The 21,823-nt window shown below is 43.6% G+C and overlaps 1 protein-coding gene across 3 annotated transcripts in view; it reads left to right on the top strand.

The window, feature by feature from the left end:
* The window catches only part of JADE2 (jade family PHD finger 2), a 404,193-nt gene that overhangs the window by 51,891 nt on the left and 330,479 nt on the right, over positions 1–21,823 (top strand). For all 3 annotated transcript variants that reach the window (XM_075856334.1, XM_075856333.1, XM_075856332.1), the window contains exon 3: positions 16,232–16,289. In XM_075856334.1, coding sequence (XP_075712449.1) covers positions 16,269–16,289 — 21 coding nt within the window. In that variant the 5' untranslated portion in view covers positions 16,232–16,268. The remainder of the gene's footprint in view (positions 1–16,231; positions 16,290–21,823) is intronic.

Raw genomic sequence — 21,823 nt, 5'->3', positions numbered from 1 at the left:
CGAGGCGTATTATGCCTCGTTTTACGTCTGAAAATACGGCTCCAATACGTCGGCAAACATCTGCCCATTCATTTGAATGGGTTTGCCGACGTACTGTGCAGACGACCTGTTATTTACGCATCGGCGTTTGACAGCTGTCAAACGACGACGCGTAAAAATACAGCCTCGTCAAAAGAAGTGCAGGACACTTCTTTGGACGTTTTTGGAGCTGTTTTCTCATAGACTCCAATGATAACAGCTCCAAAAACGGACGTAAAAAACGCTGCGAAAACGCAGCGAAAAACGCAGCGAAAAATGCGAGTTGGTAAAAAAACGTCTGAAAAGCAGGGTCTGTTTTCCCTTGAAAACAGCTCTGGATTTTCAGACGTTTTTGTTGACTACGTGTGAACATACCCTTAGGCAGCAAGTGAAGTTCTTGAAGTTGATTTGTTGGAAGCAGGAAAAATGGTCAAGCATAAGGATATAAGCGACTTTGACAAGGGCCCAATTTTGATGGCTGTGTCAGAGCATCTCCAAAACGGCAGGTCTTGTGAAGTGTTCCTGGTATTCAGTGGTGGTTAACTTACCAAAAGTGCTCCATGAAAAGACATCCGCTGAACTATCAAGAGGGTCATGCGTGCCCAAGGCTCATGGATGCACGTGAGGAGCGTAGGCAAGCCCACCCGGTCCAATCCCACTGAAGAGATACTGTATCACAAATTGCTGAGAAAGCCAATACTGGCTTTGATAGAAAGGTGTCAGAACATACATTGGATCACAGCTTTCTGTATTTTGTTCTGCTTAGTGCGGACCGGTCAGAGTGCCCATTCTGTCCACCACAGAAAAGGCCAGCAATGGGCACGTGAGCATCAGAACTGGACCATGGAGCAATGGAAGAAGATGGCTTGGTCTGATGGATCACGTTTTCTTTGACATACTTGGGGAAGAGATGGCACCAGGATGCACATTGGGAAGAAGACAAGCTGGTGAAGGCAGTGTGGTGCTCCGGGCGATGTTCTGCTCTGAAACCTTGGGTCCTGGCATTCATGTAAATTGTACTTTGACTCATACCAACTACTTTAACAATTTAAGAAATACTGTTGCCATGAAGGGGTGAACTTATTGTGCAACGATGTTAAGGATTGTTTTGACAAACATGACAAAGATCAAGGTGCTGACTTGGCCATCAAATTCCCCAGATCTCAATCCGAGTGAGCATGTGTGGGATGTGGTGGAAAAATAGGTCCAATCCATGGAGACACGACCTTGCAGCTTAAAGAGGCTCTGTCACCAGATTTTCAAACCCCTATCTCGTATTGCAGCAGATCGGCGCTGCAATGTAGATTACAGTAACGTTTTTTCTTTTTCAAAAACAAGCATTTTTGGCCAAGTTATGAGCATTTTTATATTTATGCAAATGAGCCTTTCTTAAGTACAACTTGGCGTGTTTAAAGTTAAAGGGGTTGTCCGAGATCCCAACATTTTTTCAAAAACTCTGTCATACATTACCCCTTATACAGACAACCTAAATAAAGCATTATTTTTTAAAAAAATTCTACTTAACACATTTCTTCTTTGAATTCAGCACAGTTTGTTTACATGCAGTTCAGCTCTGGTTTGTTGATCTTTCCTTGTGATGAAACTTTTTTCACGTGCACGCTCATTGCAGGCTGCAATGAGCGTGCACGTACCTTCCAAGAGTTCATGTGAGCTGTCCTTGCTCCTCCCGCTGACCTCCTTCACTGCACTTGTCTTCTTGATGACATTCTTGAAGGATGATGAGCAAATGTCCTCCCCCCATTATGTTTTTCACATTTATGTTTTATTTCTCTTTTCACCTCTTCGTGTCTACCCTAAGGGTATGTTCACACGCACTAATTACGGACATAATTCGGGCGTTTTTGCCCCGAATTACGTCCAAAAATAGCGCCTCAATAGCGTTGACAAACATCTGCCCATTGAAAGCAATGGGCAGACGTTTGTCTGTTCACACGAGGCGTATATTTATGCGCCGCTGTCAAATGACGGCGCGTAAATAGACGCCCGCGTCAAAGAAGTGACCTGTCACTTCTTTGGGCATAATTGGAGCCATTACTCATTGACTCCAATGAATAGCAGCGCCAATTACGCCCCTAATGGACGCGGCGTTCAAGCGCCTGCACATGCCGTTATGGCTGAAATTACGGTGATGTTTTCAGGCTGAAACATCCCCGTAATTTCAGCCGTTACGGACGCCCTCGTGTGAACATACCCTAACCCTTGTCCGCCCTCCTCTATCTCATGTCTCTCTCCACTAAGGCTATGTTCACACAGAGTTTTTTGGCAGGAACAATATCTGCCTCAAAATTCCGTCTTGAAGTTTGCGGCAGATTTACCTCTCCCTGCACGTTGTTTTTTGCGTCGTTTTTCCCGGCGTTTTTTGTGCGCTGTTTGCGTTTTTCTTTGCCGATTTTTTTCGGGGCGTTGTTCGCTTACTTTATCTTGGCGTTTTTTGCTTGTTTGTTTGCGTCTTTTTTTGCGATGTTTTTGAATGTGTTTTCCGTTTCGTTTATCGTATCCTTTTTTTCGCGTCGTTTATCGTTTCTTTTTTTGAGTCGTTGTTGTCGGAAATTTTTTATGCGTTTTTCGTTGCGTCTTTCGTGTGGTTTTCCCCGTTTTTTTTCGCAGCCTTCTTTGCCTCTTTGTTTGCGGCTTTTTTCGCGTCATTTTCCACTATATTTTTTTCGTCGTTTTGCGTGTCGTTTATCATAGCCTTTTTTCTACGCTTTTCGCGTATTTTTGGGGGGTTTTTTATTTCTGCGTTTTTCGTTGCGTCTTTCGTGGCGTTTTCCCTGTCGTTTTTCGTGGCGTTCTTTGCCTCTTTGTTTGCTGTTTTTTTCACGTTTTTTTTTTAATGTTTTTCCCCGCGTTTATCGTAGCCTTTTTGGCGTTGTTTTTTTATTGTTTTTTGCGGCGTTGTTTGCGGCTTTTTTTGCGTTCGTCCAGCCCCGTCTTATGCCTCATGCACACTTGCGTGTAAGATTGACGCCCGTGAGAAACGCATATGAAAACAGGCCAATTTAAAATAATGGGTCGCGTGTGCTGTGCGTGGTTTTCACAATCAGCACACGGGCGAGATTCACCCTGTTGAGAATGGGGCCTTAGGCACGATTTACACAAGCGTGAATCACGTCCGTGTGCTGTGCTTTGAAAAAACGCACAACACACGCGACCCATTTATTTCAATGGGGCCGTTGACACATGCGTGACTTTTCACGCAGCGAGAGTCCGCTGCGTGAAACATACTGCATGTCCTCTATTGGTGCGTTATCCTGCACCTACACTCACATTGAAGTCAATGCATGCGTGAAAACCACGCACCGCACACACGTGTTTGGTGCGTGATTTACACAATTTGTTAGATGAAAAAAATGTGCTGGCTTTGTGAGTGCGTGAATAACACATGACAATCGAAAAGCACACTGATGCATAAGGGCGGATTTACACGAGCGTGTGCGTTTTGCGCACGCAAATACAGTGGCGTTTTGCGTGCACAAAATGCACTTGACAGCTCCGTGTCATGTTCATATGGTGCGCAGCTGCGTGCTTTCCGCGCAGCCACCATCATTATGACACTACGTTTGGATGTTTGTAAACAGAAAAGCATGTGGTGCTTTCCTGTTTACATTCATACTTTTTACTGCTGTTGCGCGAATCACGCACGTCCCACGGAAGTGCTTCTGTGTGGTGCGCGTGATTTTTACGCACCCATTGACTTCAATGGGTGCGTGATGCTCGAAAAACGCAGAAATATAGAACATGTCGCGAGTTTTACGCAGCGGACACACGCTGGGCAAAACTCACGGACAGTCTGCATGCCCCCGTAGACTTGCATAGGTCCGTGCGACCCGCGTGAAAACCACGCGGGTTGCACGGACGTATAACACGTTCGTGTAAATCCGCCGTAACGCACACACACAGACATGATTGACGCAAGTTTTTCACGCGTGTAAAATACACACGCTCGTGTGCATGAAGCCTTACTAATGGACGCTGTTCGACAGTAATGAACTAGTAATACATTTTAAAATAAATGAGGACATAGAAAAAATATTGTAATGAAATAACACACACAACACTGGTTAACGATTTTATTAAAAATAAAAAAGGGTGTCATTGAAGTAGTCCTTGAACTGTAAAAAACACATAACTAAGAAAAAAAAAGTGATGCTTAGATACACTGCTCATGTGTGATACTGTCTGTTTGACCATGTATCTAAGCCTACCACAAGGTAGCCTTAGATACATTACCCAAGCAGACAGTGTCACACATGGGCCATGTATCTAAGAATACATGTTAGGCTTAGATACAGGGCCCCAAAACACAAATCTTATACAGGAATAAAAAGAATGTCATCTGGGGTCCTGTATCTAAGCATACATTGTGTTAGGCTTAGATACAGGCTCCATGTGTGACAATTTTTTTTAGCCACTGTATCTAAGCCTAACAATGTAGGCTTAGATACAGGACCCCAGAAGATCTTTTACAGTTTAATATTATACGCTCTGCTCCGGGACTCCTGACATCGTAGCAGAGCCTATAATAGCGTAGTGCGGCTCCTCCTTGGGCCTGCTCGGTGCTACGGCGCAACGGTGTCCCGCGGGCCGCAGATAACAGCCTCAAGGGCTGCATGCGACCCGTGTACTGCATCGAGTTGTCTGATCCCCTATCAAAGCCTACTATGTGTAGGCTTTGATAGGGGAAGAACTAAAAGTACAGAGGTCACTGTACCTCTCTAGTCCGCGGGTGCCGTCCCTCTTCACTTTTTTCACTGTGAACACGCATAGGCGCGCTCACAGTGAAAAAAAGCTGCATAGGCTGGGCGGGCACCCGCAGAAACGACACATCTCCAGTGACGTGTCGTGTCCCATCCGAGGTCTCGCTGGGGCGAGACCATGTGATCGGGACACGACACGACAGTGGAGGAGGAAGAAAACGTGACGTCAGAAGACATGTGATCGGCAGAAAAGAGCTGCCAGAACGGAGAACAGAAGCAAGATTGCACAGGTAAGTATATTAGGGAATAGTTAATGTGTGTATTGTGTGTTTAACTTTTAAATAAAAATATATCTCGGACAACCCCTTTAAGTACAAGTGGGCGTGTATTATGTGCGTACATCTGGGCGTTTTTACTTGTTTTACTAGCTGGGCGTTGTGAATGGAAGTGTATGATGCTGACGAATCAGCATCATCCACTTCTCTTCGTTACCACCCAGCTTCTGGCAGTGCACAGACACACAGCATGTCCTCGCGAGATCACGCTGTGACGTCCCTTCCTGCCCCAGGTCCTGCATCGTGTCGGATGAGCGAGGACACATCGGCACCAGGCGACAGAGGCTACAGTTGATTCTGCAGCAGCATCAGCGTTTGCAGGTAAGTGAATGTAGCCTCTGTCGCCTGGTGCCGATGTGTCCTCGCTCGTCCGACACGATGCAGGACCTGGGGCAGGAAGTGACGTCACAGCGTGATCTCGCGAGGACATGCTGTGTGTCTGTGCACTGCCAGAAGCTGTGTGTTAACGAAGAGAAGTGGATGATGCTGATTCGTCAGCATCATACACTTCCATTCACAACGCCCAGCTAGTAAAACAGATAAAAACGCCCAGATGTACACACACAATACACGCCCAGATGTACACACACAATACACGCCCACTTGTACTTAACTTTAAACATGCCCAGTTGTACTTAAAGAGGCTCTGTCACCAGATTTTGCAACCCCATCTGCTATTGCAGCAGATAGGCGCTGCAATGTAGATTACAGTAACGTTTTTCTTTTTAAAAAACGAGCATTTTTGGCCAAGTTATGACCATTTTTGTATTTATGCAAATGAGGCTTGCAAAAGTCCAACTAGGCGTGTATGATGTGCTTTCATCGGGGCGTTTTTACTACTTTTTACTAGCTGGGCGTTCTGACGAGAAGTATCATCCACTTCTCTTCAGAACGCCCAGCTTCTGGCAGTGCAGACACAGCGTGTTCTCGAGAGATCACGCTGTGACGTCACTCACAGGTCCTGCATCGTGTCAGACGAGCGAGGACACATCGGCACCAGAGGCTACAGTTGATTCTGCAGCAGCATCGGCGTTTGCAGGTAAGTCGATGTAGCTACTTACCTGCAAACGCTGATGCTGCTGCAGAATCAACTGTAGCCTCTGGTGCCGATGTGGCCGACACGATGCAGGACCTGGGGCAGGAAGTGAGTGACGTCACAGATCTGCACGGCCAGAAGCTGGGCGTTCTGAAGAGAAGTGGATGATACTTCTCGTCAGAACGCCCAGCTAGTAAAAGTAGTAAAAACGCCCCGATGTACGCACATAATACACGCCCAGTTGGACTTTTGCAAGCCTCATTTGCATAAATACAAAAATGGTCATAACTTGGCCAAAAATGCTAGTTTTTAAAAAATAAAAACGTTACTCTTATCTACATTGCAGCGCCTATCTGCTGCAATAGCAGATAGGGGTTGCAAAATCTGGTGACAGAGCCTCTTTAAGAAAGGCTAATTTGCATAAATATAAAAATGCTCATAACTTGGCCAAAAATGCTCGTTTTTGAAGAAAAAAAAATGTTACTGTTATCTACATTGCAGCGCCGATCTGCTGCAATACGAGATAGGGGTTTGAAAATCTGGTGACAGAGCCTCTTTAAAGGACTTAAAGGAACTGTTGCTAATGTGTGGGTGCCAGATACCAGAGAACATCTTCAGGGGTCTTGTGGAGTCCATGTCTCAACGACTCAGAGCTGTTTTGCCAGCACAAGGGGCTGACGTCATCCGTGCTGGTCAATTAGAGGGCAGTGGAGGGGATGGGAATGTTTCCCAAAGAAGATGCTCTCCGAATTAAAGTCTGACCATTTGGAGAGCGGAAAGCAGCATTGGAGTCCAGATCATTCAGGAAAGGGCAGCAGGTAAGTTGACTATACATTTCCAATGTATAGTCAAATATTATTTTTATTTTTTTAACTGAAGGGACGCTTTAAGTTCCTAGAGTTCATTGATTCCATTGTTTGAATGGAGGGTGATGAGCAATTCTATTGAGGACATGAAATAATAGTCACCTGAATTTAAGTAAAAAAAGAAAACACATATACTTGGTTATGAATGAGTTAAAATGACCAGTTCTGTATAGATTTGCTTGCTAAAAAGTCAAGCTAGTTGGATCGTGAAAACCTCAAAACTCCCGTTCTAGTCGGTCTGCGTATTTGACCACATAATTTATTTATATAATATTACTAAAGTATATGATTTAAAACCTCACTCCATGAGAAGGTGGGCAGGATATTCCTGTTTTGTGTGTTCGTCATCATTGCTGAAGAGAGAACTCCAAGAGAACATCAACTACTAGCGAACGCCAAAGACAATAAGCCCTGGCTCCGAGCCTAAGCCAGCAGCACATTAGTCTTGGCACGATGCTTTGCCTCTAACATATAGTTGACATTAGTTGGCCTGTTTTGGTCTTTCTATTCTTTGTAAAACTCCAAACTTTTTTTTCTTTTGTATCCTCGTCTTCTAATTTTATTTACACGAGTGCTCGTTGTGTTTTGATGCCAATGGCCTGTCCTTGTCCTTTATTCACTACTCGCAGTAATGGGAAGCTGGAAATAGCAGGAGAATGTTCAGATTTCTTCCATGTTTAGTCAACCTTTTCTCCATGGAAAACATCTCGATCATATTTGCTACTGAGTCTGTAGAAATATTGGATAAATCTCAGTGTTTCATTCATATTCATTCTTCCCTTCAGGCTGTATTGTGTACAGCCAGAATTTAAAAGAAACATCAATACATTGTTAACTGGCTGTCATTTACGTTCTACTATTGAATAGTTGATAGTTAGAATATGCGATAAAATAAGCTTCAGGCAATTTGTATTCTAAGCTGCTTTTGTTTTCCTTGTCTGAATGATCAGCGTGATTCTGTCACTAGGTGTAGTCGCTGTCATTGAGTTTTTTAGTTTTTAAAGTGGAGGTTCGCTTTAAAATGACTGCCCACAAACCTAGAGATACACCAATTTGTGATCTACTTTCCGAAGCTTATGAGCTGTGGTTTTCCCCTGAAGCATTTCTCCTAATCCATGTTGGTGTGTAGCGTGGACATCTGTGGGGTGGTCCAGACTGTACTACCAGACCGCATGCAGCAACAGCCGGTTCTGAAAGGGGTTTTCAGGTTCTATGGGAATAAAAATTAACATATAATAAAAAAAGTTACTCAACTTTCTAATACACTTTTGTGTTTCTATTCTTTCAAAATGTTTGCTTGCTGTCAGTGAATTGAAAAATTGTCTTCAGTATCCACAGACTGAAAACCTATCTTGACCATATCCAAATGATACAGCTTCGCTGTATCAGAGTTCCTACTGGTAACTAGCCACGCGCTTGCGTTATTTAGGCGGCTTTCTGTGAACATGTTGAACCAAAGATTTTTGAGCCCTCTATAGCGTGCTCTTATTCTGGATATCCGTGACAGTCTGGGAGCACAGACTACACCAATAGGACATAATCTCCTCCAATCTCTGTAAACATTTTGACTGGATTTCCTATTTTTGTATTTGGATCCATTCAGATGTTGAGGTGCGTTTAAAACCGCGCCTCAACCACAACGTCTAAATGGACTTCCAAAAATGACATTGTTTAACTGTTTCACTGCCAAGGACGTACATAACACATCATGACTTTAAAAGATTGCCGCGACTAGGATATAAGGACTAGTGCGTAGATTTCGCTAAGGTATCTTCTGTATCCTCTTAAAGCTCGAAGTGTAATATTCGGGGTACAGCATTCATTTGAATTACGGATGAAATGTTTCAGCATACCTCCAACCGTCTCTGATTCAGCAGGACAGTCCCGGATTCTGGGCAGTGTCCCGGGAGGTCGGGGGTATGTCCCGCAGACACAGCTGAAGCCAATTCTGAAGTCGGGAACCATCAGCTCCCTGCTTCAGAATTAGTTCAGAGCGGAGAAGCAGCGGGAACTCTTCCGCTCGCCGAAGACACCCCGGCACACTCCAGGAGGAGCACCTGACGTCAATGTCCATATATGGACAGTGATGTCGGAGGTTTACTCTAGGAGAAGAATTCCCGGCCAGATCATCGGCAACAGGGATTCCGCTTAAGGAGTAGCCACTGATGTCACTGTCCATATATGGACAGTAACCACAAGGGCTTCCCCGGGCACAGTGCTAAAACAGGTGAGTCCTCGGCGATTGGAAGAGTTCGCTGTGCTCCTCCACTCTGGACTAATTCTGAAGCAGGGTGCTGATGGCTCCCTGCTTCAGAATTAGTGTCTACTCCTTAAAGGGAATGTGTTGTTAGCAAAAAATTATTATTATTTTTTTAGTTAAACAATTAGTGTGTGGGTGATTAAACATTGTTCTAATTTTTTTCACGAGTCAGGAAATATTATAAATTGGATTCAATTGGATTCTAATTTATAATATTTCCCATTGCTGGTCACTAGATGGAGCAATTCCCAAAATTGCAGCATTGCATGTGGTAAAGCAACCACATTGCTTTATGCTGCAAAATTGGGAAAAAATCCCTCGCTCTAGTGAGCTCTCAGAATCCCCCCCTCCTTTATCCTGGCTAGTGCCGGGAGAAACGAGGGGATTGAACGGTCTAACCTCCTACACTGTGTGTCGCCATTTTTTGAGCTAACACGCAGTGTAGTAGGTTAACATACACTAGTAAACACACAGTAAAACACGAACATACATAGAAATCACTTACCTGCTCCAGTCGCCTCCGGATCGTCCGCTCCGTCTGCTGCCGCTGCTCCATGTGCACAAGTCCGGAAGCCGCGACCGGAAGTAGTAATCTTACTGTCCGGCCGCGGCTTCCGGTCCACAGGAAAATGGCGCCGGACAGCGCGCATTTCAAATTGGACTGTGTGGGAGCGGCGCATGCGCCGTTCCCACACAGACGGCGTACACCATAGTGGATGGAACGGGCCCCGTTCGCAGTCCCTATGGGACTGGAGCTGCCGTATTCCATGTCTGTATGTGTCGTTAATCGACACATACAGAAATGGAAAAAAAAATGGCAGCCCCCATAGGGAAGAAAAAGTGTACAAATAAAAAAGTAACACACAAACACACAAATAAATACAAACGTTTTTAATAAAACACTAACATCAAACTGATATAAAAAAATTTTTTTGGGTGACACTGTTCCTTTAAGCAGAATCCCCGTTGCCGATGATCTGGCCGAGGATTCCGCTCCACATTGACATCAGGGACGACTCCTGGAGCGAAATCCCCGGCCAGAGTCGGCAACGTGGATTCTGCTTAAGGAGTAGCCACTGACGTCACTATCCATATATGGACAGTGACACCAGGGCTTCCCTCTAGGAGTGGAAACCCCAGCCTATGCTCTGGCTGGGGATTCTGCTCCTAGAGGGAGTCCCAATGGTACTATTTACAGGGGGGAGGGGCTGTGTTGCACTACCTGGGAGGGCGGCTGTGTGGCACTACCTGGGAGGAGAGCTGTGTGGCACTATCGACAGAGGGCGCTATCTTCAAGGGGATGTGGCAGTACATGGACGCTGTGGCACTATATAGGAGCATTATCCAAAGGGGACACTGTGGCGCTATGTACATGGGCACTTTCTACATGGGCGCTGTGTCACTATCTACAAAGACACTGGCACTAGGGGCAGCTAAGGGGGCCTTATACTGTATGGGAGCAGCTATGGGGGCATTATGCTGTATGGGGGAGTTTGTTTATTATACACATGGGGGAATCTGTATGGGGCAGGGGTGAAGCTATTGACCAGTATACTGTATGGTGGCAGCTATGGCGACATTATACTATATGGTGGCAGCTATGGCGGAATTATACTGTATGGGGCGTCATACTGTGTGGGGGAAGATATTTGGTATTTATACTGTGCGGGAGGCATCGGGTGTGTATGGGCGGGGATTGGGTGGGATTAAAGGCATGGTTTGAAAGAAAAGAAAATTGCCGCTGCATGCTGCATTGGTTGTCCGTCTGTTTGTTTTATTTTAGTTCCATGTTTTGTGTCTGTTAGGAAGGGGTGGGAGGGGGAAGCTCCAAGTGACAGCAGAAAGTCAGATCACAGCCTGTACCCTGTTCAGTGACACCAGGGGCATGTGATACAGATTTTTTTTTTTACATGTCATCACCCTCTCTACACCAACAATCAGAAAGCTGTATGCTCTATGATTGGATGTTTACTAGTATCAGGATATTTTGGTCTATTCAGTCGTGCTGAAGACATGTGCGTGTTGACATAGACATAACGGACGTGTATGAAATCTGCATATCCTGAACTTTTAGGAGATGTTGTACGACTCATACTCTGCTTTGGTCAGACTTTGCCACAAACATTGCTTTTCATGCATTTCTTTCTCAAAGTTACGCTTTGATGCATAATTGCATGTACTGTAGACACTCATAAGTGTAAAGTGCTGGATGGCATTTTTACAGTGGGGTCTACTTTCATTAAATAAATGGGAATGGGGGATATAATATGACTCTTCTTGTTATGTTGAGTTCACCTCAGGATTACAATGAAAGGCATTATAAAGCTGGAGGGAAATAACAGGATCCACCATTGACGATAGTTGATGAAGACGGCTCCCCTCCTCCCCCTTCCTGCATATTGACCTCTGCACATCTCTCTGAGCACGCTCACAACACTCTCCCAAAGAAGACGATAGGTCCTTTTTTCTCTGAGGTTTCTTGTGTCCATTTGGCTGCAAGATGGCTGCCCCCATAATCATGTAACTAAAATACAAAAATAACCTACGCAATCAGAAAATAAAAACAACATATTGGGAAAAAAAATGTTTCATTATATACTTTTAATTAGTAAAAAAAAAATTATATATATATTACATTCCCTTTTAAAGGGACTCCACTAAACTCTGAGCATATAAGCAGGTTTGTAACCCCTAATGACCAGGCCAATTTAAATTTTCGTTCACCCCCCCACCTTCCAAAAACTTTTTATTTTTCTGTTGATGTAGCCATATGAGGGCTCTTATTTTTGCCGGACGAGTTGTAGTTTTTCATGGCACCATATAATGTACTGGGAAACAAAAAAAACAAAAACTGAAATAGGCAAAAAACAGCAATTCCGCCATTGTTTTTTTGGGTTTCGTTTTTTATGTCGTCCATTATACGGTAGAAATGACATGTTAACTTTTACGTGTTGATATGAATACTGCGATACCAAATTGATATGGTGTGTGTGTGTGTTTTTTTTTTTTTTTTTGTTGGCCTTGGGACAGGAAAAACTGTTAAATAAAATTTGCTTTGTGCCGCCACATTCTAAAAGCCATAATCCCCCCCCCCCCCCCTGCCGATTAAACTGTATGAGGGCTTGTTTTTTGAGGGGTGAGCTGTAGTTTTTATTGGTACCATTTTGGGGTACATGTGACTTTTTATAATCACTTTTTATAAAAAAAAATTGGGGAGCTAGGGTGAGCTTGTGAGTGCGCTCCATGATTCCCTTTAATGCTTGTCACGTATTTGTACAGTACTGTGCAAACCTTTTAGGGGAAAAATGCTTCAAAGTAAGATTGCTTTCAGAAATCGAAGTGTTAATAGTTTTTAGTTTTTTTTTTTATCATTTAACAAAAATACAAAGTGAATGAACAGAAGTGAAATCTAAATCGCATCAATATTTGGTGTGACCACTCTTTGCCTTCAAAACAGCATCAATTATTCTAGGTATACCTGCACACCGTTTTTTTTAAGGAACTCAGCATGGAGGTTGTTCCAAACATCTTAGAGAACTGACCACAGATCTTCTGTGGCTATTGACTTAGGCTGGATTCACACGAGCACATTACGTCCGTAATGGACGGAACGTATTTTGGCCGCAAGTCCCGGACCGAACACACTGCAGGAAGCCGGGCTCATAGCATCATAGTTATGTACGATGCTAGGAGTCCCTGCCTCGCTCCCAGACAACTGTCCCGTACTGTAATCATGTTTTCAGTACGGGACAGTAGTTCCATGGAGAGCAACTAGTTAACAATGCCGACCGCAGCATTTAAATCGTGAGAGAGGGGCGACCCCCCTCTAACAGCTCATTGTGCCCCCCACAACGCAATCGTGGGGGGCGATGGTTGCTATGGCTACCTGGGGGCCTAATGAAGGCCCACAGGTCCGCCATCTTTGTACACCTATTAAGTCCTGCCTCTGGCTTAATAGATGCCTGTCAGAATCACGATATACTGCAATACATTAGTATGGCAGTATATCGTGCAAGCGATCTAACGATCGCTGGTTGAAGTCCCCTAGGGGGACTAATAAAAAAAAGTAAAAATTAGTTAAATAAAGTTGATTTTTTTGTGTTAAAAAATAAATAAATGAAGTTAAAAAAAAAACCTTTTCCCATTTTCCCCCTAGAGCATAGTAAAAAAATAAATAAATATACATAATTGGTATCGCCGCGTCCGTAAAAGTCTGAACTATTACAATATATCATTATTTAACCCGCACGGTGAACGCAGTAAAAAAAAAAAAAAATTGTAAACGCCAGAATGTCTATTTTTTGGTCACCTAACCTCCCACAAAAAATGATCAAACCGTCGCATGTGCACCAAAATGGTATTATTAAAAACTACAGCTTATCCCGCAAAAAATAAGCCCTCATACCACTTAATCGATGGAAAAATAAAAAAGTTATGGCTCTCGGAATTTGGCGACGCAAAAGAAATTTTCTTTTTTACACTTAGGTTTTTACTTGTAAAAGTAGTAAAATATAGAAAAAACTATACATATTTGGTATCTCCGTAATCGTATTGACCCGCAGAATAAAGTTAACATGTTGTTTTAATTGCAACGTGAATTCCATAAAAACAGCGCGCAAAAAAAATGGAGGAATCGCTTTTTTTTTTCATTTTCTACCCCACAAATATTTTTTTTCCCATTTCCTAGTACATTATATGGCAAAATAAATGATGCTACGAAAAACTACAACTCGTCCCGCAAAAATCAAGCCCTCATAGTACTATATCAACGGAAAAATAAAGAGGCTATGGCTGGAATGTGGAGAGGAAAAAACGAAAATGAAAATCTGAAAGTTGTTTACTTTGGGAAGGGTTTAAAGGGAATGTGTCGCAAATTAATTTTTTTTTTTTAAAGTAAGTTATTTTTATTTTGTTTTTTGCTGTATTTTTTTTTTTTTCCCCACATGGTGGGATGTATTAAAAATTAAATAATAATCTGACATGTTTTCCTATGTTGGCCACCAGCGGGAGCACTTCCCAGAATTACAGCAAGGTGAATAAGGTAAAGCATGCTGACTCACAGCTGCTGTAAATGTGGGAGGCAATCCCACTGCTCTGCTACATACTGTCACGACTGGTTCGTGGACACACTGGGCCGTACCGTCTTGGCGGTATGGCAGCTGGCCAACAGGACGCAGGTAAATGTTTATAGTTCTTATAGGGTACCTGTGGCAGCTCAGATAGTAGCGAGGCAGGCTAGGCAGGAACTTGGCAGCAGGTGGACGTCAGGTGTGGAGAGACAGGTCAGGCGTAGAATACAGTACAGCACGGCTACAGCAAGCACGACACTAGATTCAGTATACAGGAAAAGGAACAGGAACAGGAAAACACTGGGAGCAGGAAACACTAGGGGGCCATTTGCAAGACAGACTAGGGATACAACAACAAGGCTCAGGCGTGGGAGGATGGGGCTGGGACCTTCTTATAGCCCAGGGTGCTCTGGAGCAATTAGCTCAAATCACCAACATGCTTCTTAAGTCTGGACTGAGCTCGTGAGCGCACCCTGGTGGTCATAGTGGAGCAGGACGGCCGTATGTGCAGACATCTCTTGAGAGAAGGGCGTCGACTGGATGGAAGGAGTTAGTGGTCAGCGACCACGGACGTTACACATACACACACACACACAGCTCTACTATACACTTACACAGCTCTGCTATACATATACACAGGGTGAGAGAGAGAGACAGACAGACACCGACAGGGACACAGGAACACGCACACCTTACCTGCAGTGTGGCCGGACTTCATAATAGCCTGCGCAGTACAGAGTGACATAGCAGAAGCGGAGGATACAATGAACGAGAGCCGTTCATTACGTCCTATCCCTTGTGGCTGCCGTATTCCATCTGTGTATGTGTCGTTAAGAGACACATACACAGATGAAATAAAACATGGCAGCCCCCAGTAATGTAAGAAAAACAAAACATTGTGTGTGAAAAAATAGTCAATATAATATTTTATTAAATAAAAACACATAAATTAATAAAAAAAAAAAATCATGACACTGTTCCTTTTAATCCTGACCAAATCCCCAACTCCCATTTGCTGAAATACAGCCCCAAACTTTCAAGTAACCTGCAGACACTCTTTACGATGCCGTAGTTTGATTTGCAGCTTCTGTTTTCTTTATTTTATTTTAATAGAATCTCTTCGGAAAAAAAATGTTTTTTATTTGTTATAAGTTTGTAAAAATCATAAACATAGTTTTATGTAACAAGGTATTGCATAATTGACAAATAAATCCTCTGGCAATAGTTGTTTGGTAGATGCAGACATTTACCATCTTACAAGACAGACGTAACATACATTATAAAACTATTAATCGTTACACAATATACTGTATATCTCAATACGGGAGAAAAACTCCACCACCAAAATAATGGCGTATTCACACACGCCAGATTTGTTTTGCGCCCATTTGCACAAAACTGCAGCAGGGGGATGGGGGGATTGGGGGAATACATAATTTAAAATGTGGTTTACATTGGACAGCTTGGAGATTATTATTTGTCTTGGATTATTTTGATAATTTAGTGTTCATTTTAATATTTGATTGCAATAAACCTGCCACATATCGTTCCCAGTAACGGACTTCTTTTTTAGGAGCCTGTAGGCACTAAATGATCTGCAGTAGCATTCTGATCAACCAATGTAAATGAAACGAAGATGGGTCAGCATTTCTTAAATACTCTAAGCTTACCGATTGTCGTACAACAAAGTATTTTTCTATCATCTGTTACAACATACAACGGTCTATCTGTATTACGCTGTACCAGCGGAGGGTACGTGACCTAGTCCGTCCTATCCCTAAGACCTCTCTTTTTCAGGACCGTCTTGTTGTTCCTAATGGCAAATCCCGCAGTGACTGCTCCATTTATTATTTGCACCTGTATGATAGTTTAGTGCTACTCTATATTGGTACTAAAGAAATAATACTAGTTTTCCTTTTTGTTTTGCAGATGGAAGAGAAGAGGAGGAAGTTCTCATTCAGCAGCGATGACTCTGACACCACCGATAGTAAGACACAAATTTCATGGCTTTTGTAACTAAAAGCTTTTTTACTGGTTTCAGCAAATCCCTGCAAAATTAACAAAAACACTTTAAAAAAATTAAATGGCCCAGTAACAGAAGTTCAGCATCTTAAGGAACTTGCATTTCGTCAAACTTCTTCTGATACGGATGCTCAGGAACTTCAGGAAAACTTTAGAAGGCGTGAGTTTATTTGATGCAGTACGGAAGGCTGAAGAATATCAAAAATGGCTGCATGGGTAACACAGTCTATACAATACTATATAGGAGGTCAAAAGCGTAGATGGTTAAAAAATGTGAATGGTTTCGCTTAGTCCACCATCCATTGAATAAATTCGGAAAATCCATTTCTCTAATTTCTTAAATTCGCTTAAAGAGGCTCTGTCACCAGATTATAAGTGCCCTGTCTCCTACATAATCTGATCGGCGCTGTAATGTAGATAACAACAGTGTTTTATTTTGAAAAACGATAATTTTTGAGCAAGTTATGAGAAATTTAGATTTATGCTAATTCGTTTCTTAATGCCCAACTGGGCGTTTTTTAACTTTTGACCAAGTGGGCGTTGTACAGAGAAGTGTATGACATTGATCAATCAGCGTCATACACTTCTCTCCATTCATGTCCATTTGTACTCAGCACAGTGTGATCTCGCGAGATCACGCTGTGCTGTCACATACACCCACATTAACTTTACTGAAGAGTCTTGAGAGTGAATAGACATTGCCTCCAGCCAGCACGCGATGTCTATTCACACCCGACACTTCTGTAACGTTTGTGTGGGACTTACTCACACAGCACAGCGTGATCTCGCTACGACGGAGTGGTCCAGTTGGTCCAATCACGCCAGGATCTGCTTTTGCAAGCAGTCAATTCTATGGCCACACGTCCCCTGACTACCTCGCAAGTTGCAGCTCCATCTACTCCTCCACCTGACATAACTCCAGTCAGTTCTGGCGTTGGAATTTCGTTGCCACTTCAACCTCTTTACGATGGAGATGCAAGAACCTGTCCAAGCTTCCTCAACCAGTGCAAGATCCACTTCCAGCTGCATTCACATCTGTTCCCTTCTGATCTAACCAAAGTTGCCTTCAGTGTCTCCCTACTGTCTGGCAAAGCTCTCGCATTCTCGAATCCTATCTGGGAATATGATGGGCTGGAGTCTTCCAATCTACAGCGGTTCTTCGCACAGTCTTTAAAGAACCGGGTCGTATGTTTCTACCGCTGCTTTACTTCTGACACTCCGCCAAGGAGAGTCGATGGTAGGGGAGTACTCCATACAATTCCGCACTTTGGCAGCCAAACTCTCTTGGAACAACGAGGCCTTGGTGCCAATCTTCTGGCAGGGATTAGCGAGTAAAGATGAACTGGCAAGTCGTGATCTCCATTCTACCTTGGATACTCTAATCCTTCTGGCTACACGTATCGATTGGAGGTTCCAAGAGTGCGCCCAGGAAGTTCATCGTGAAAGAAGGTCCTACAGACTAGCACCTACGTTTCAGATTTACCGGAAGCTTGTTCGTCAAGTCCTACCGCGGTTAAGGGGAATAACCTCTACTCTAAACCAGGAAAAGTGTGTATTTGAAATGAAATCCTTGCCCTTCCTGGGCTATATAGTTTCCGAAGATGGATCCGGAAAAAGTGAAATCCATCTTAGAGTGGCCACGTGCCATACAAAGATTTCTTGGCTTCACAATTTTCTATCGCCAGTTCATCCCAAACTTTTCTTCACTTTCCGCCCCTATCTCTGCTCTCACCAAGAAGAGCGTGAATGCTAAAGTCTGGACCCCTGAAGCAGAGTCGGCATTCACTAACCTTGAGGGCCGTCACTTCTGCCTCCGTTCTTCATCATCCTGATGTTTCTCTGCAGTTCTCGTTGAAGGTTGACGCTTCTTCCATTGTTGCTGGAGCACTTCTCTTTCAACAAACGCCAAGGGTAAGGCAGTTTCCTGCGGCTTCTTCTCTAAACTCTTTTCCGCTGCAGAAAGAAACTACTCCATTGGGAACAGTGAGTTACTTGCCATCAAGTTAGCCTAAGAAGAGTGGTGGCATTTGCTAGAGGGGGCTGCTCATCCTACTATCATCTACACTGATCACAAGAGCCTCACTTATTTACAGTCTGCACAACGCCTGAACCCTCGTCAAGCCAGATGTTCACTATTCTTTGCCAGATTCAAACTCCTACTTAATTTCCGTCCTGCTGAAAATATAAAGGCTGATGCAAGGTCTTGTTCGTTTGAGGCTGAAGAGGATCCTCAGTATATCATTGACCCTTCCAGGATTATTCCTGTTAACCCTCTGCGGATTAAAGACATTCCTCCTGGGAAAAGTTTTATTTGTCCTATTGACAAGAAGAAAATTCTTATCTGGGGTCATAATTTATTTCTCGCAACTACTGGTGGCCCATGCTGCCCAAAGATGTCGTGGACTATGTCTTCTTGTGTACCAACTGTGCCCAAACATGCTACCCATTCCAAGCCTGCAGGTCTACTTCATCCTCTGCCTGTCCCTGATAAAATCCATGGCAATATGTTGCCAGGGACTATTACAGATCTTCCTCCTTCTGCTGGATGTACCACTGTCTGAGTCTTGGTGGATCGTTTCTCCAAGATGGCACATTTTGTTCCTCTGGCCTTTCCTCAGCTCCTCACCTGGCAAATTTATTTGTTCAGCATATTTTTCATTTGCATGGATTGCCCCTCCATATCGTGTATAATCGGGGTGTGCAATTAACCGTTTAAGTTCTGGAGAGCCCTCTGTAAACCTCTGAATGTGAAATTGGACTTTTCTTCAGCATACCACCTGCAATCCTATGGCCAACTTGAACGGATTAACCAAGTGCTTGAAAATGATCTTTGTCATTTTGTATCTATTCAACACGACAACTGGGTGCATCTCCTTCCATGGGCCGAATTCTCTTACAATAATCACACGAGTGAGTCTACTGCTACTTCTCCATTTTTTTTTCATTGTTTACAGCCAACATCCACGTGTCCCTCTTCCTGTACCGACAACATCTCAAGTACCTTCAGCTAATATTGCCTTTGAAAGTTTTTTTCAGGTCTGACAAACCAAGTCTGCGATCTATCAGGCAGTGAATCGCATGAAGAAGTATGCCGATAGGAAGAGAAGGTCTCCTCAGTTTCTTCCCGGCGTTAAAGAGGCTCTGTCACCAGATTATAAATGCCCTATTTCCTACATAATCTGATTGGCACTGTAATGTAGATAACAGCAGTGGTTTTTATTTTGAAAAACGATCATTTTTTAGCAAGTTATGAGCTAGTTCAGATTTATGCTAATGAGATCCCATATGTCTAGCGAGGTTCTGGCAGTCAGTCGTCTACCATTAGCCGACACGGAAATGCCAAAAGAAAAGAGCCAACGATATTGAAATTGTCTTTGTTGTAAGGCCATTGTGAAGGGTTTGAGTAGTCTCCTTTTGTTCAGGGTTGGGGATGCGACGTCTTGGAAAATGTAGATTTGGTTATTTTCATACAGCAAAACATCGGAAGATCTACTAGTTTGGATGATGCAGTCCTTTATACGAAAGTTCCGAATTCTACAAATGACGTCTCGCAGAGGGTCAGTGGGTTTTGGTTTGGGCCTCAATGACCTGTGAGCCCTTTCAATCATTAGAAACTCATGATGGGCAGGAACAAGGAGATTAAAGAGGCTCTGTCACCAGATTATAAGTGCCCTATCTCCTACATAATCTGATCGGCGCTGTAATGTAGATAACAGCAGTGGTTTTTATTTTGAAAAACGATCATTTTTGAGCAAGTTATGAGCTAGTTTAGATTTATGCTAATGAGTTTCTCAATGGACAACTGGGCGTGTTTTTACTTTTTACCAACTGGGTGTTGTACAGAGAAGTGTATGAGGCTGACCAATCAGTGTCCTACATTTCTCATTGTTCCAGCCCAGCTTCTTTCACTGCACAATCACACTGTGTTGTGGATCATGCTGGGCTGGAACAATGAGAAGTGTAGGACACTGATTAGTCACTGATTGGTCAGCCTCATACACTTCTCTGTACAACACCCAGTTGGTAAAAAGTAAAAACACGCCCAGTTGTCCATTGAGAAACTCATTAGCATAAATCTAAACTAGCTCATAGCTTGCTCAAAAATGATCGTTTTTCAAAATAAAAACCACTGCTGTAATCTACAAATGTAAACTACATTACAGCACCAATCAGATTATGTAGGAGATAGAGCATTTATAATCTGGTGACAGAGCCTCTTTAAGTTCTGGTTATCTTACAAAAATATTCGTCTGAAAATTCCTTCCTACAAATTCGCTCCTAGGTTTGTTGGTCCCTTTGAAATCCTGCGACAGATTAACCCTGTGTCATACAAGCTACGTCTACCTCCTACTCTCAAGATTCTCAATCCCTTCAATGTGTCCTGTGGTCCTCAATCAGTACAGTAAGTCTCCTGGCTCTGCAACTGCTTCCAGCGGTTCCTCTGATGTCTTTGAGGTCAAGGAGATCCTGGACTACAAGAAAGTAGTACCTAGTGGATTGGAAGGGTTTTGGACCTGATGAAAGGTCTTGGGAGCCTGAAGAAAATGTTGATGCCCCAGCTCTCATCAAGTAGTTCCTTAAACGCTCTGGACCTAACGGGGGGGGGGGGGGTACTGTAAGGCCAGCATCCCCCTATTACTGGCAGCCACGACCGTAGAGTTTTGAACCTCCGCCAGCGTCTCATTCCCCAGCGACGCCAGCACGCTCTGCTCCGGCCTGTGCCCGTAGGGTTCCTTTTAAAGCCCAGGGTGTGCTAGGATAGGTTTGGGGCAATATTGCTGTTGCGCGTGCTGGCACTTTAAGACCGGGGAGTAGCGCATGCACCAGGAATATTGCCCCAACCAATCCTAGCACACCCTTGAATTTAAAAGGAACTCTGCCCACTTACTCATTGACTGGGCAATGTTGTGTCTAACCCTGTTTTAGTCTGCAAAGGTTCCATAGCATCTTCCGGAGTTCAGTATCCGTGTTAAGTCCTGTGTCCCTGACCACTCCAGTGTCCGTGACGACTACAGTGTCCGTGTCCATTATCCGGCACAAGCCAGCTTCCGTTAAACCAGCTATTTAGGTACTCTCATCCAAGTGACTGTTACTGTATTCATTTGGCCAGCTGCTAATCCGCTGTGGCAGAGCGGTCCATTGGGTCCACATTACCCACGGCCGTGACAGTAGCATTGGCTTTACATTTGGTAACTTGGGTTACACGTTTTGGGTCGCTTTCCACATGCGTCTCACAACTGTTGCTGGAATTTTGGCCCATTCCCCTTGACAGAACTAGTATAAACCAGGTTTGTAAGCCTCCTTGCTCGCAGACACTTTTTCAGTTCTGCCCATAATTTTTTTTATGGTTTAGAGGTCAGGGATTTGCGATGGCCACTCAATTACCTAAGCCATTTTACCTCAACATCTAAGTATGCTTATGGTCATTGTCCATTTGGAAGACCCATTTATGACCAAGCTTTAACCTCCTGGCTGATGTCTTGGGATGTAGTATCCACA

The sequence above is a fragment of the Rhinoderma darwinii genome, chromosome 3, assembly GCF_050947455.1.
Source record: "Rhinoderma darwinii isolate aRhiDar2 chromosome 3, aRhiDar2.hap1, whole genome shotgun sequence".
Lineage (NCBI taxonomy): Eukaryota > Metazoa > Chordata > Amphibia > Anura > Rhinodermatidae > Rhinoderma > Rhinoderma darwinii.
Note: the sequence above shows the minus strand (reverse complement) of the source record. Positions and strands in the feature narration are given on the sequence as shown.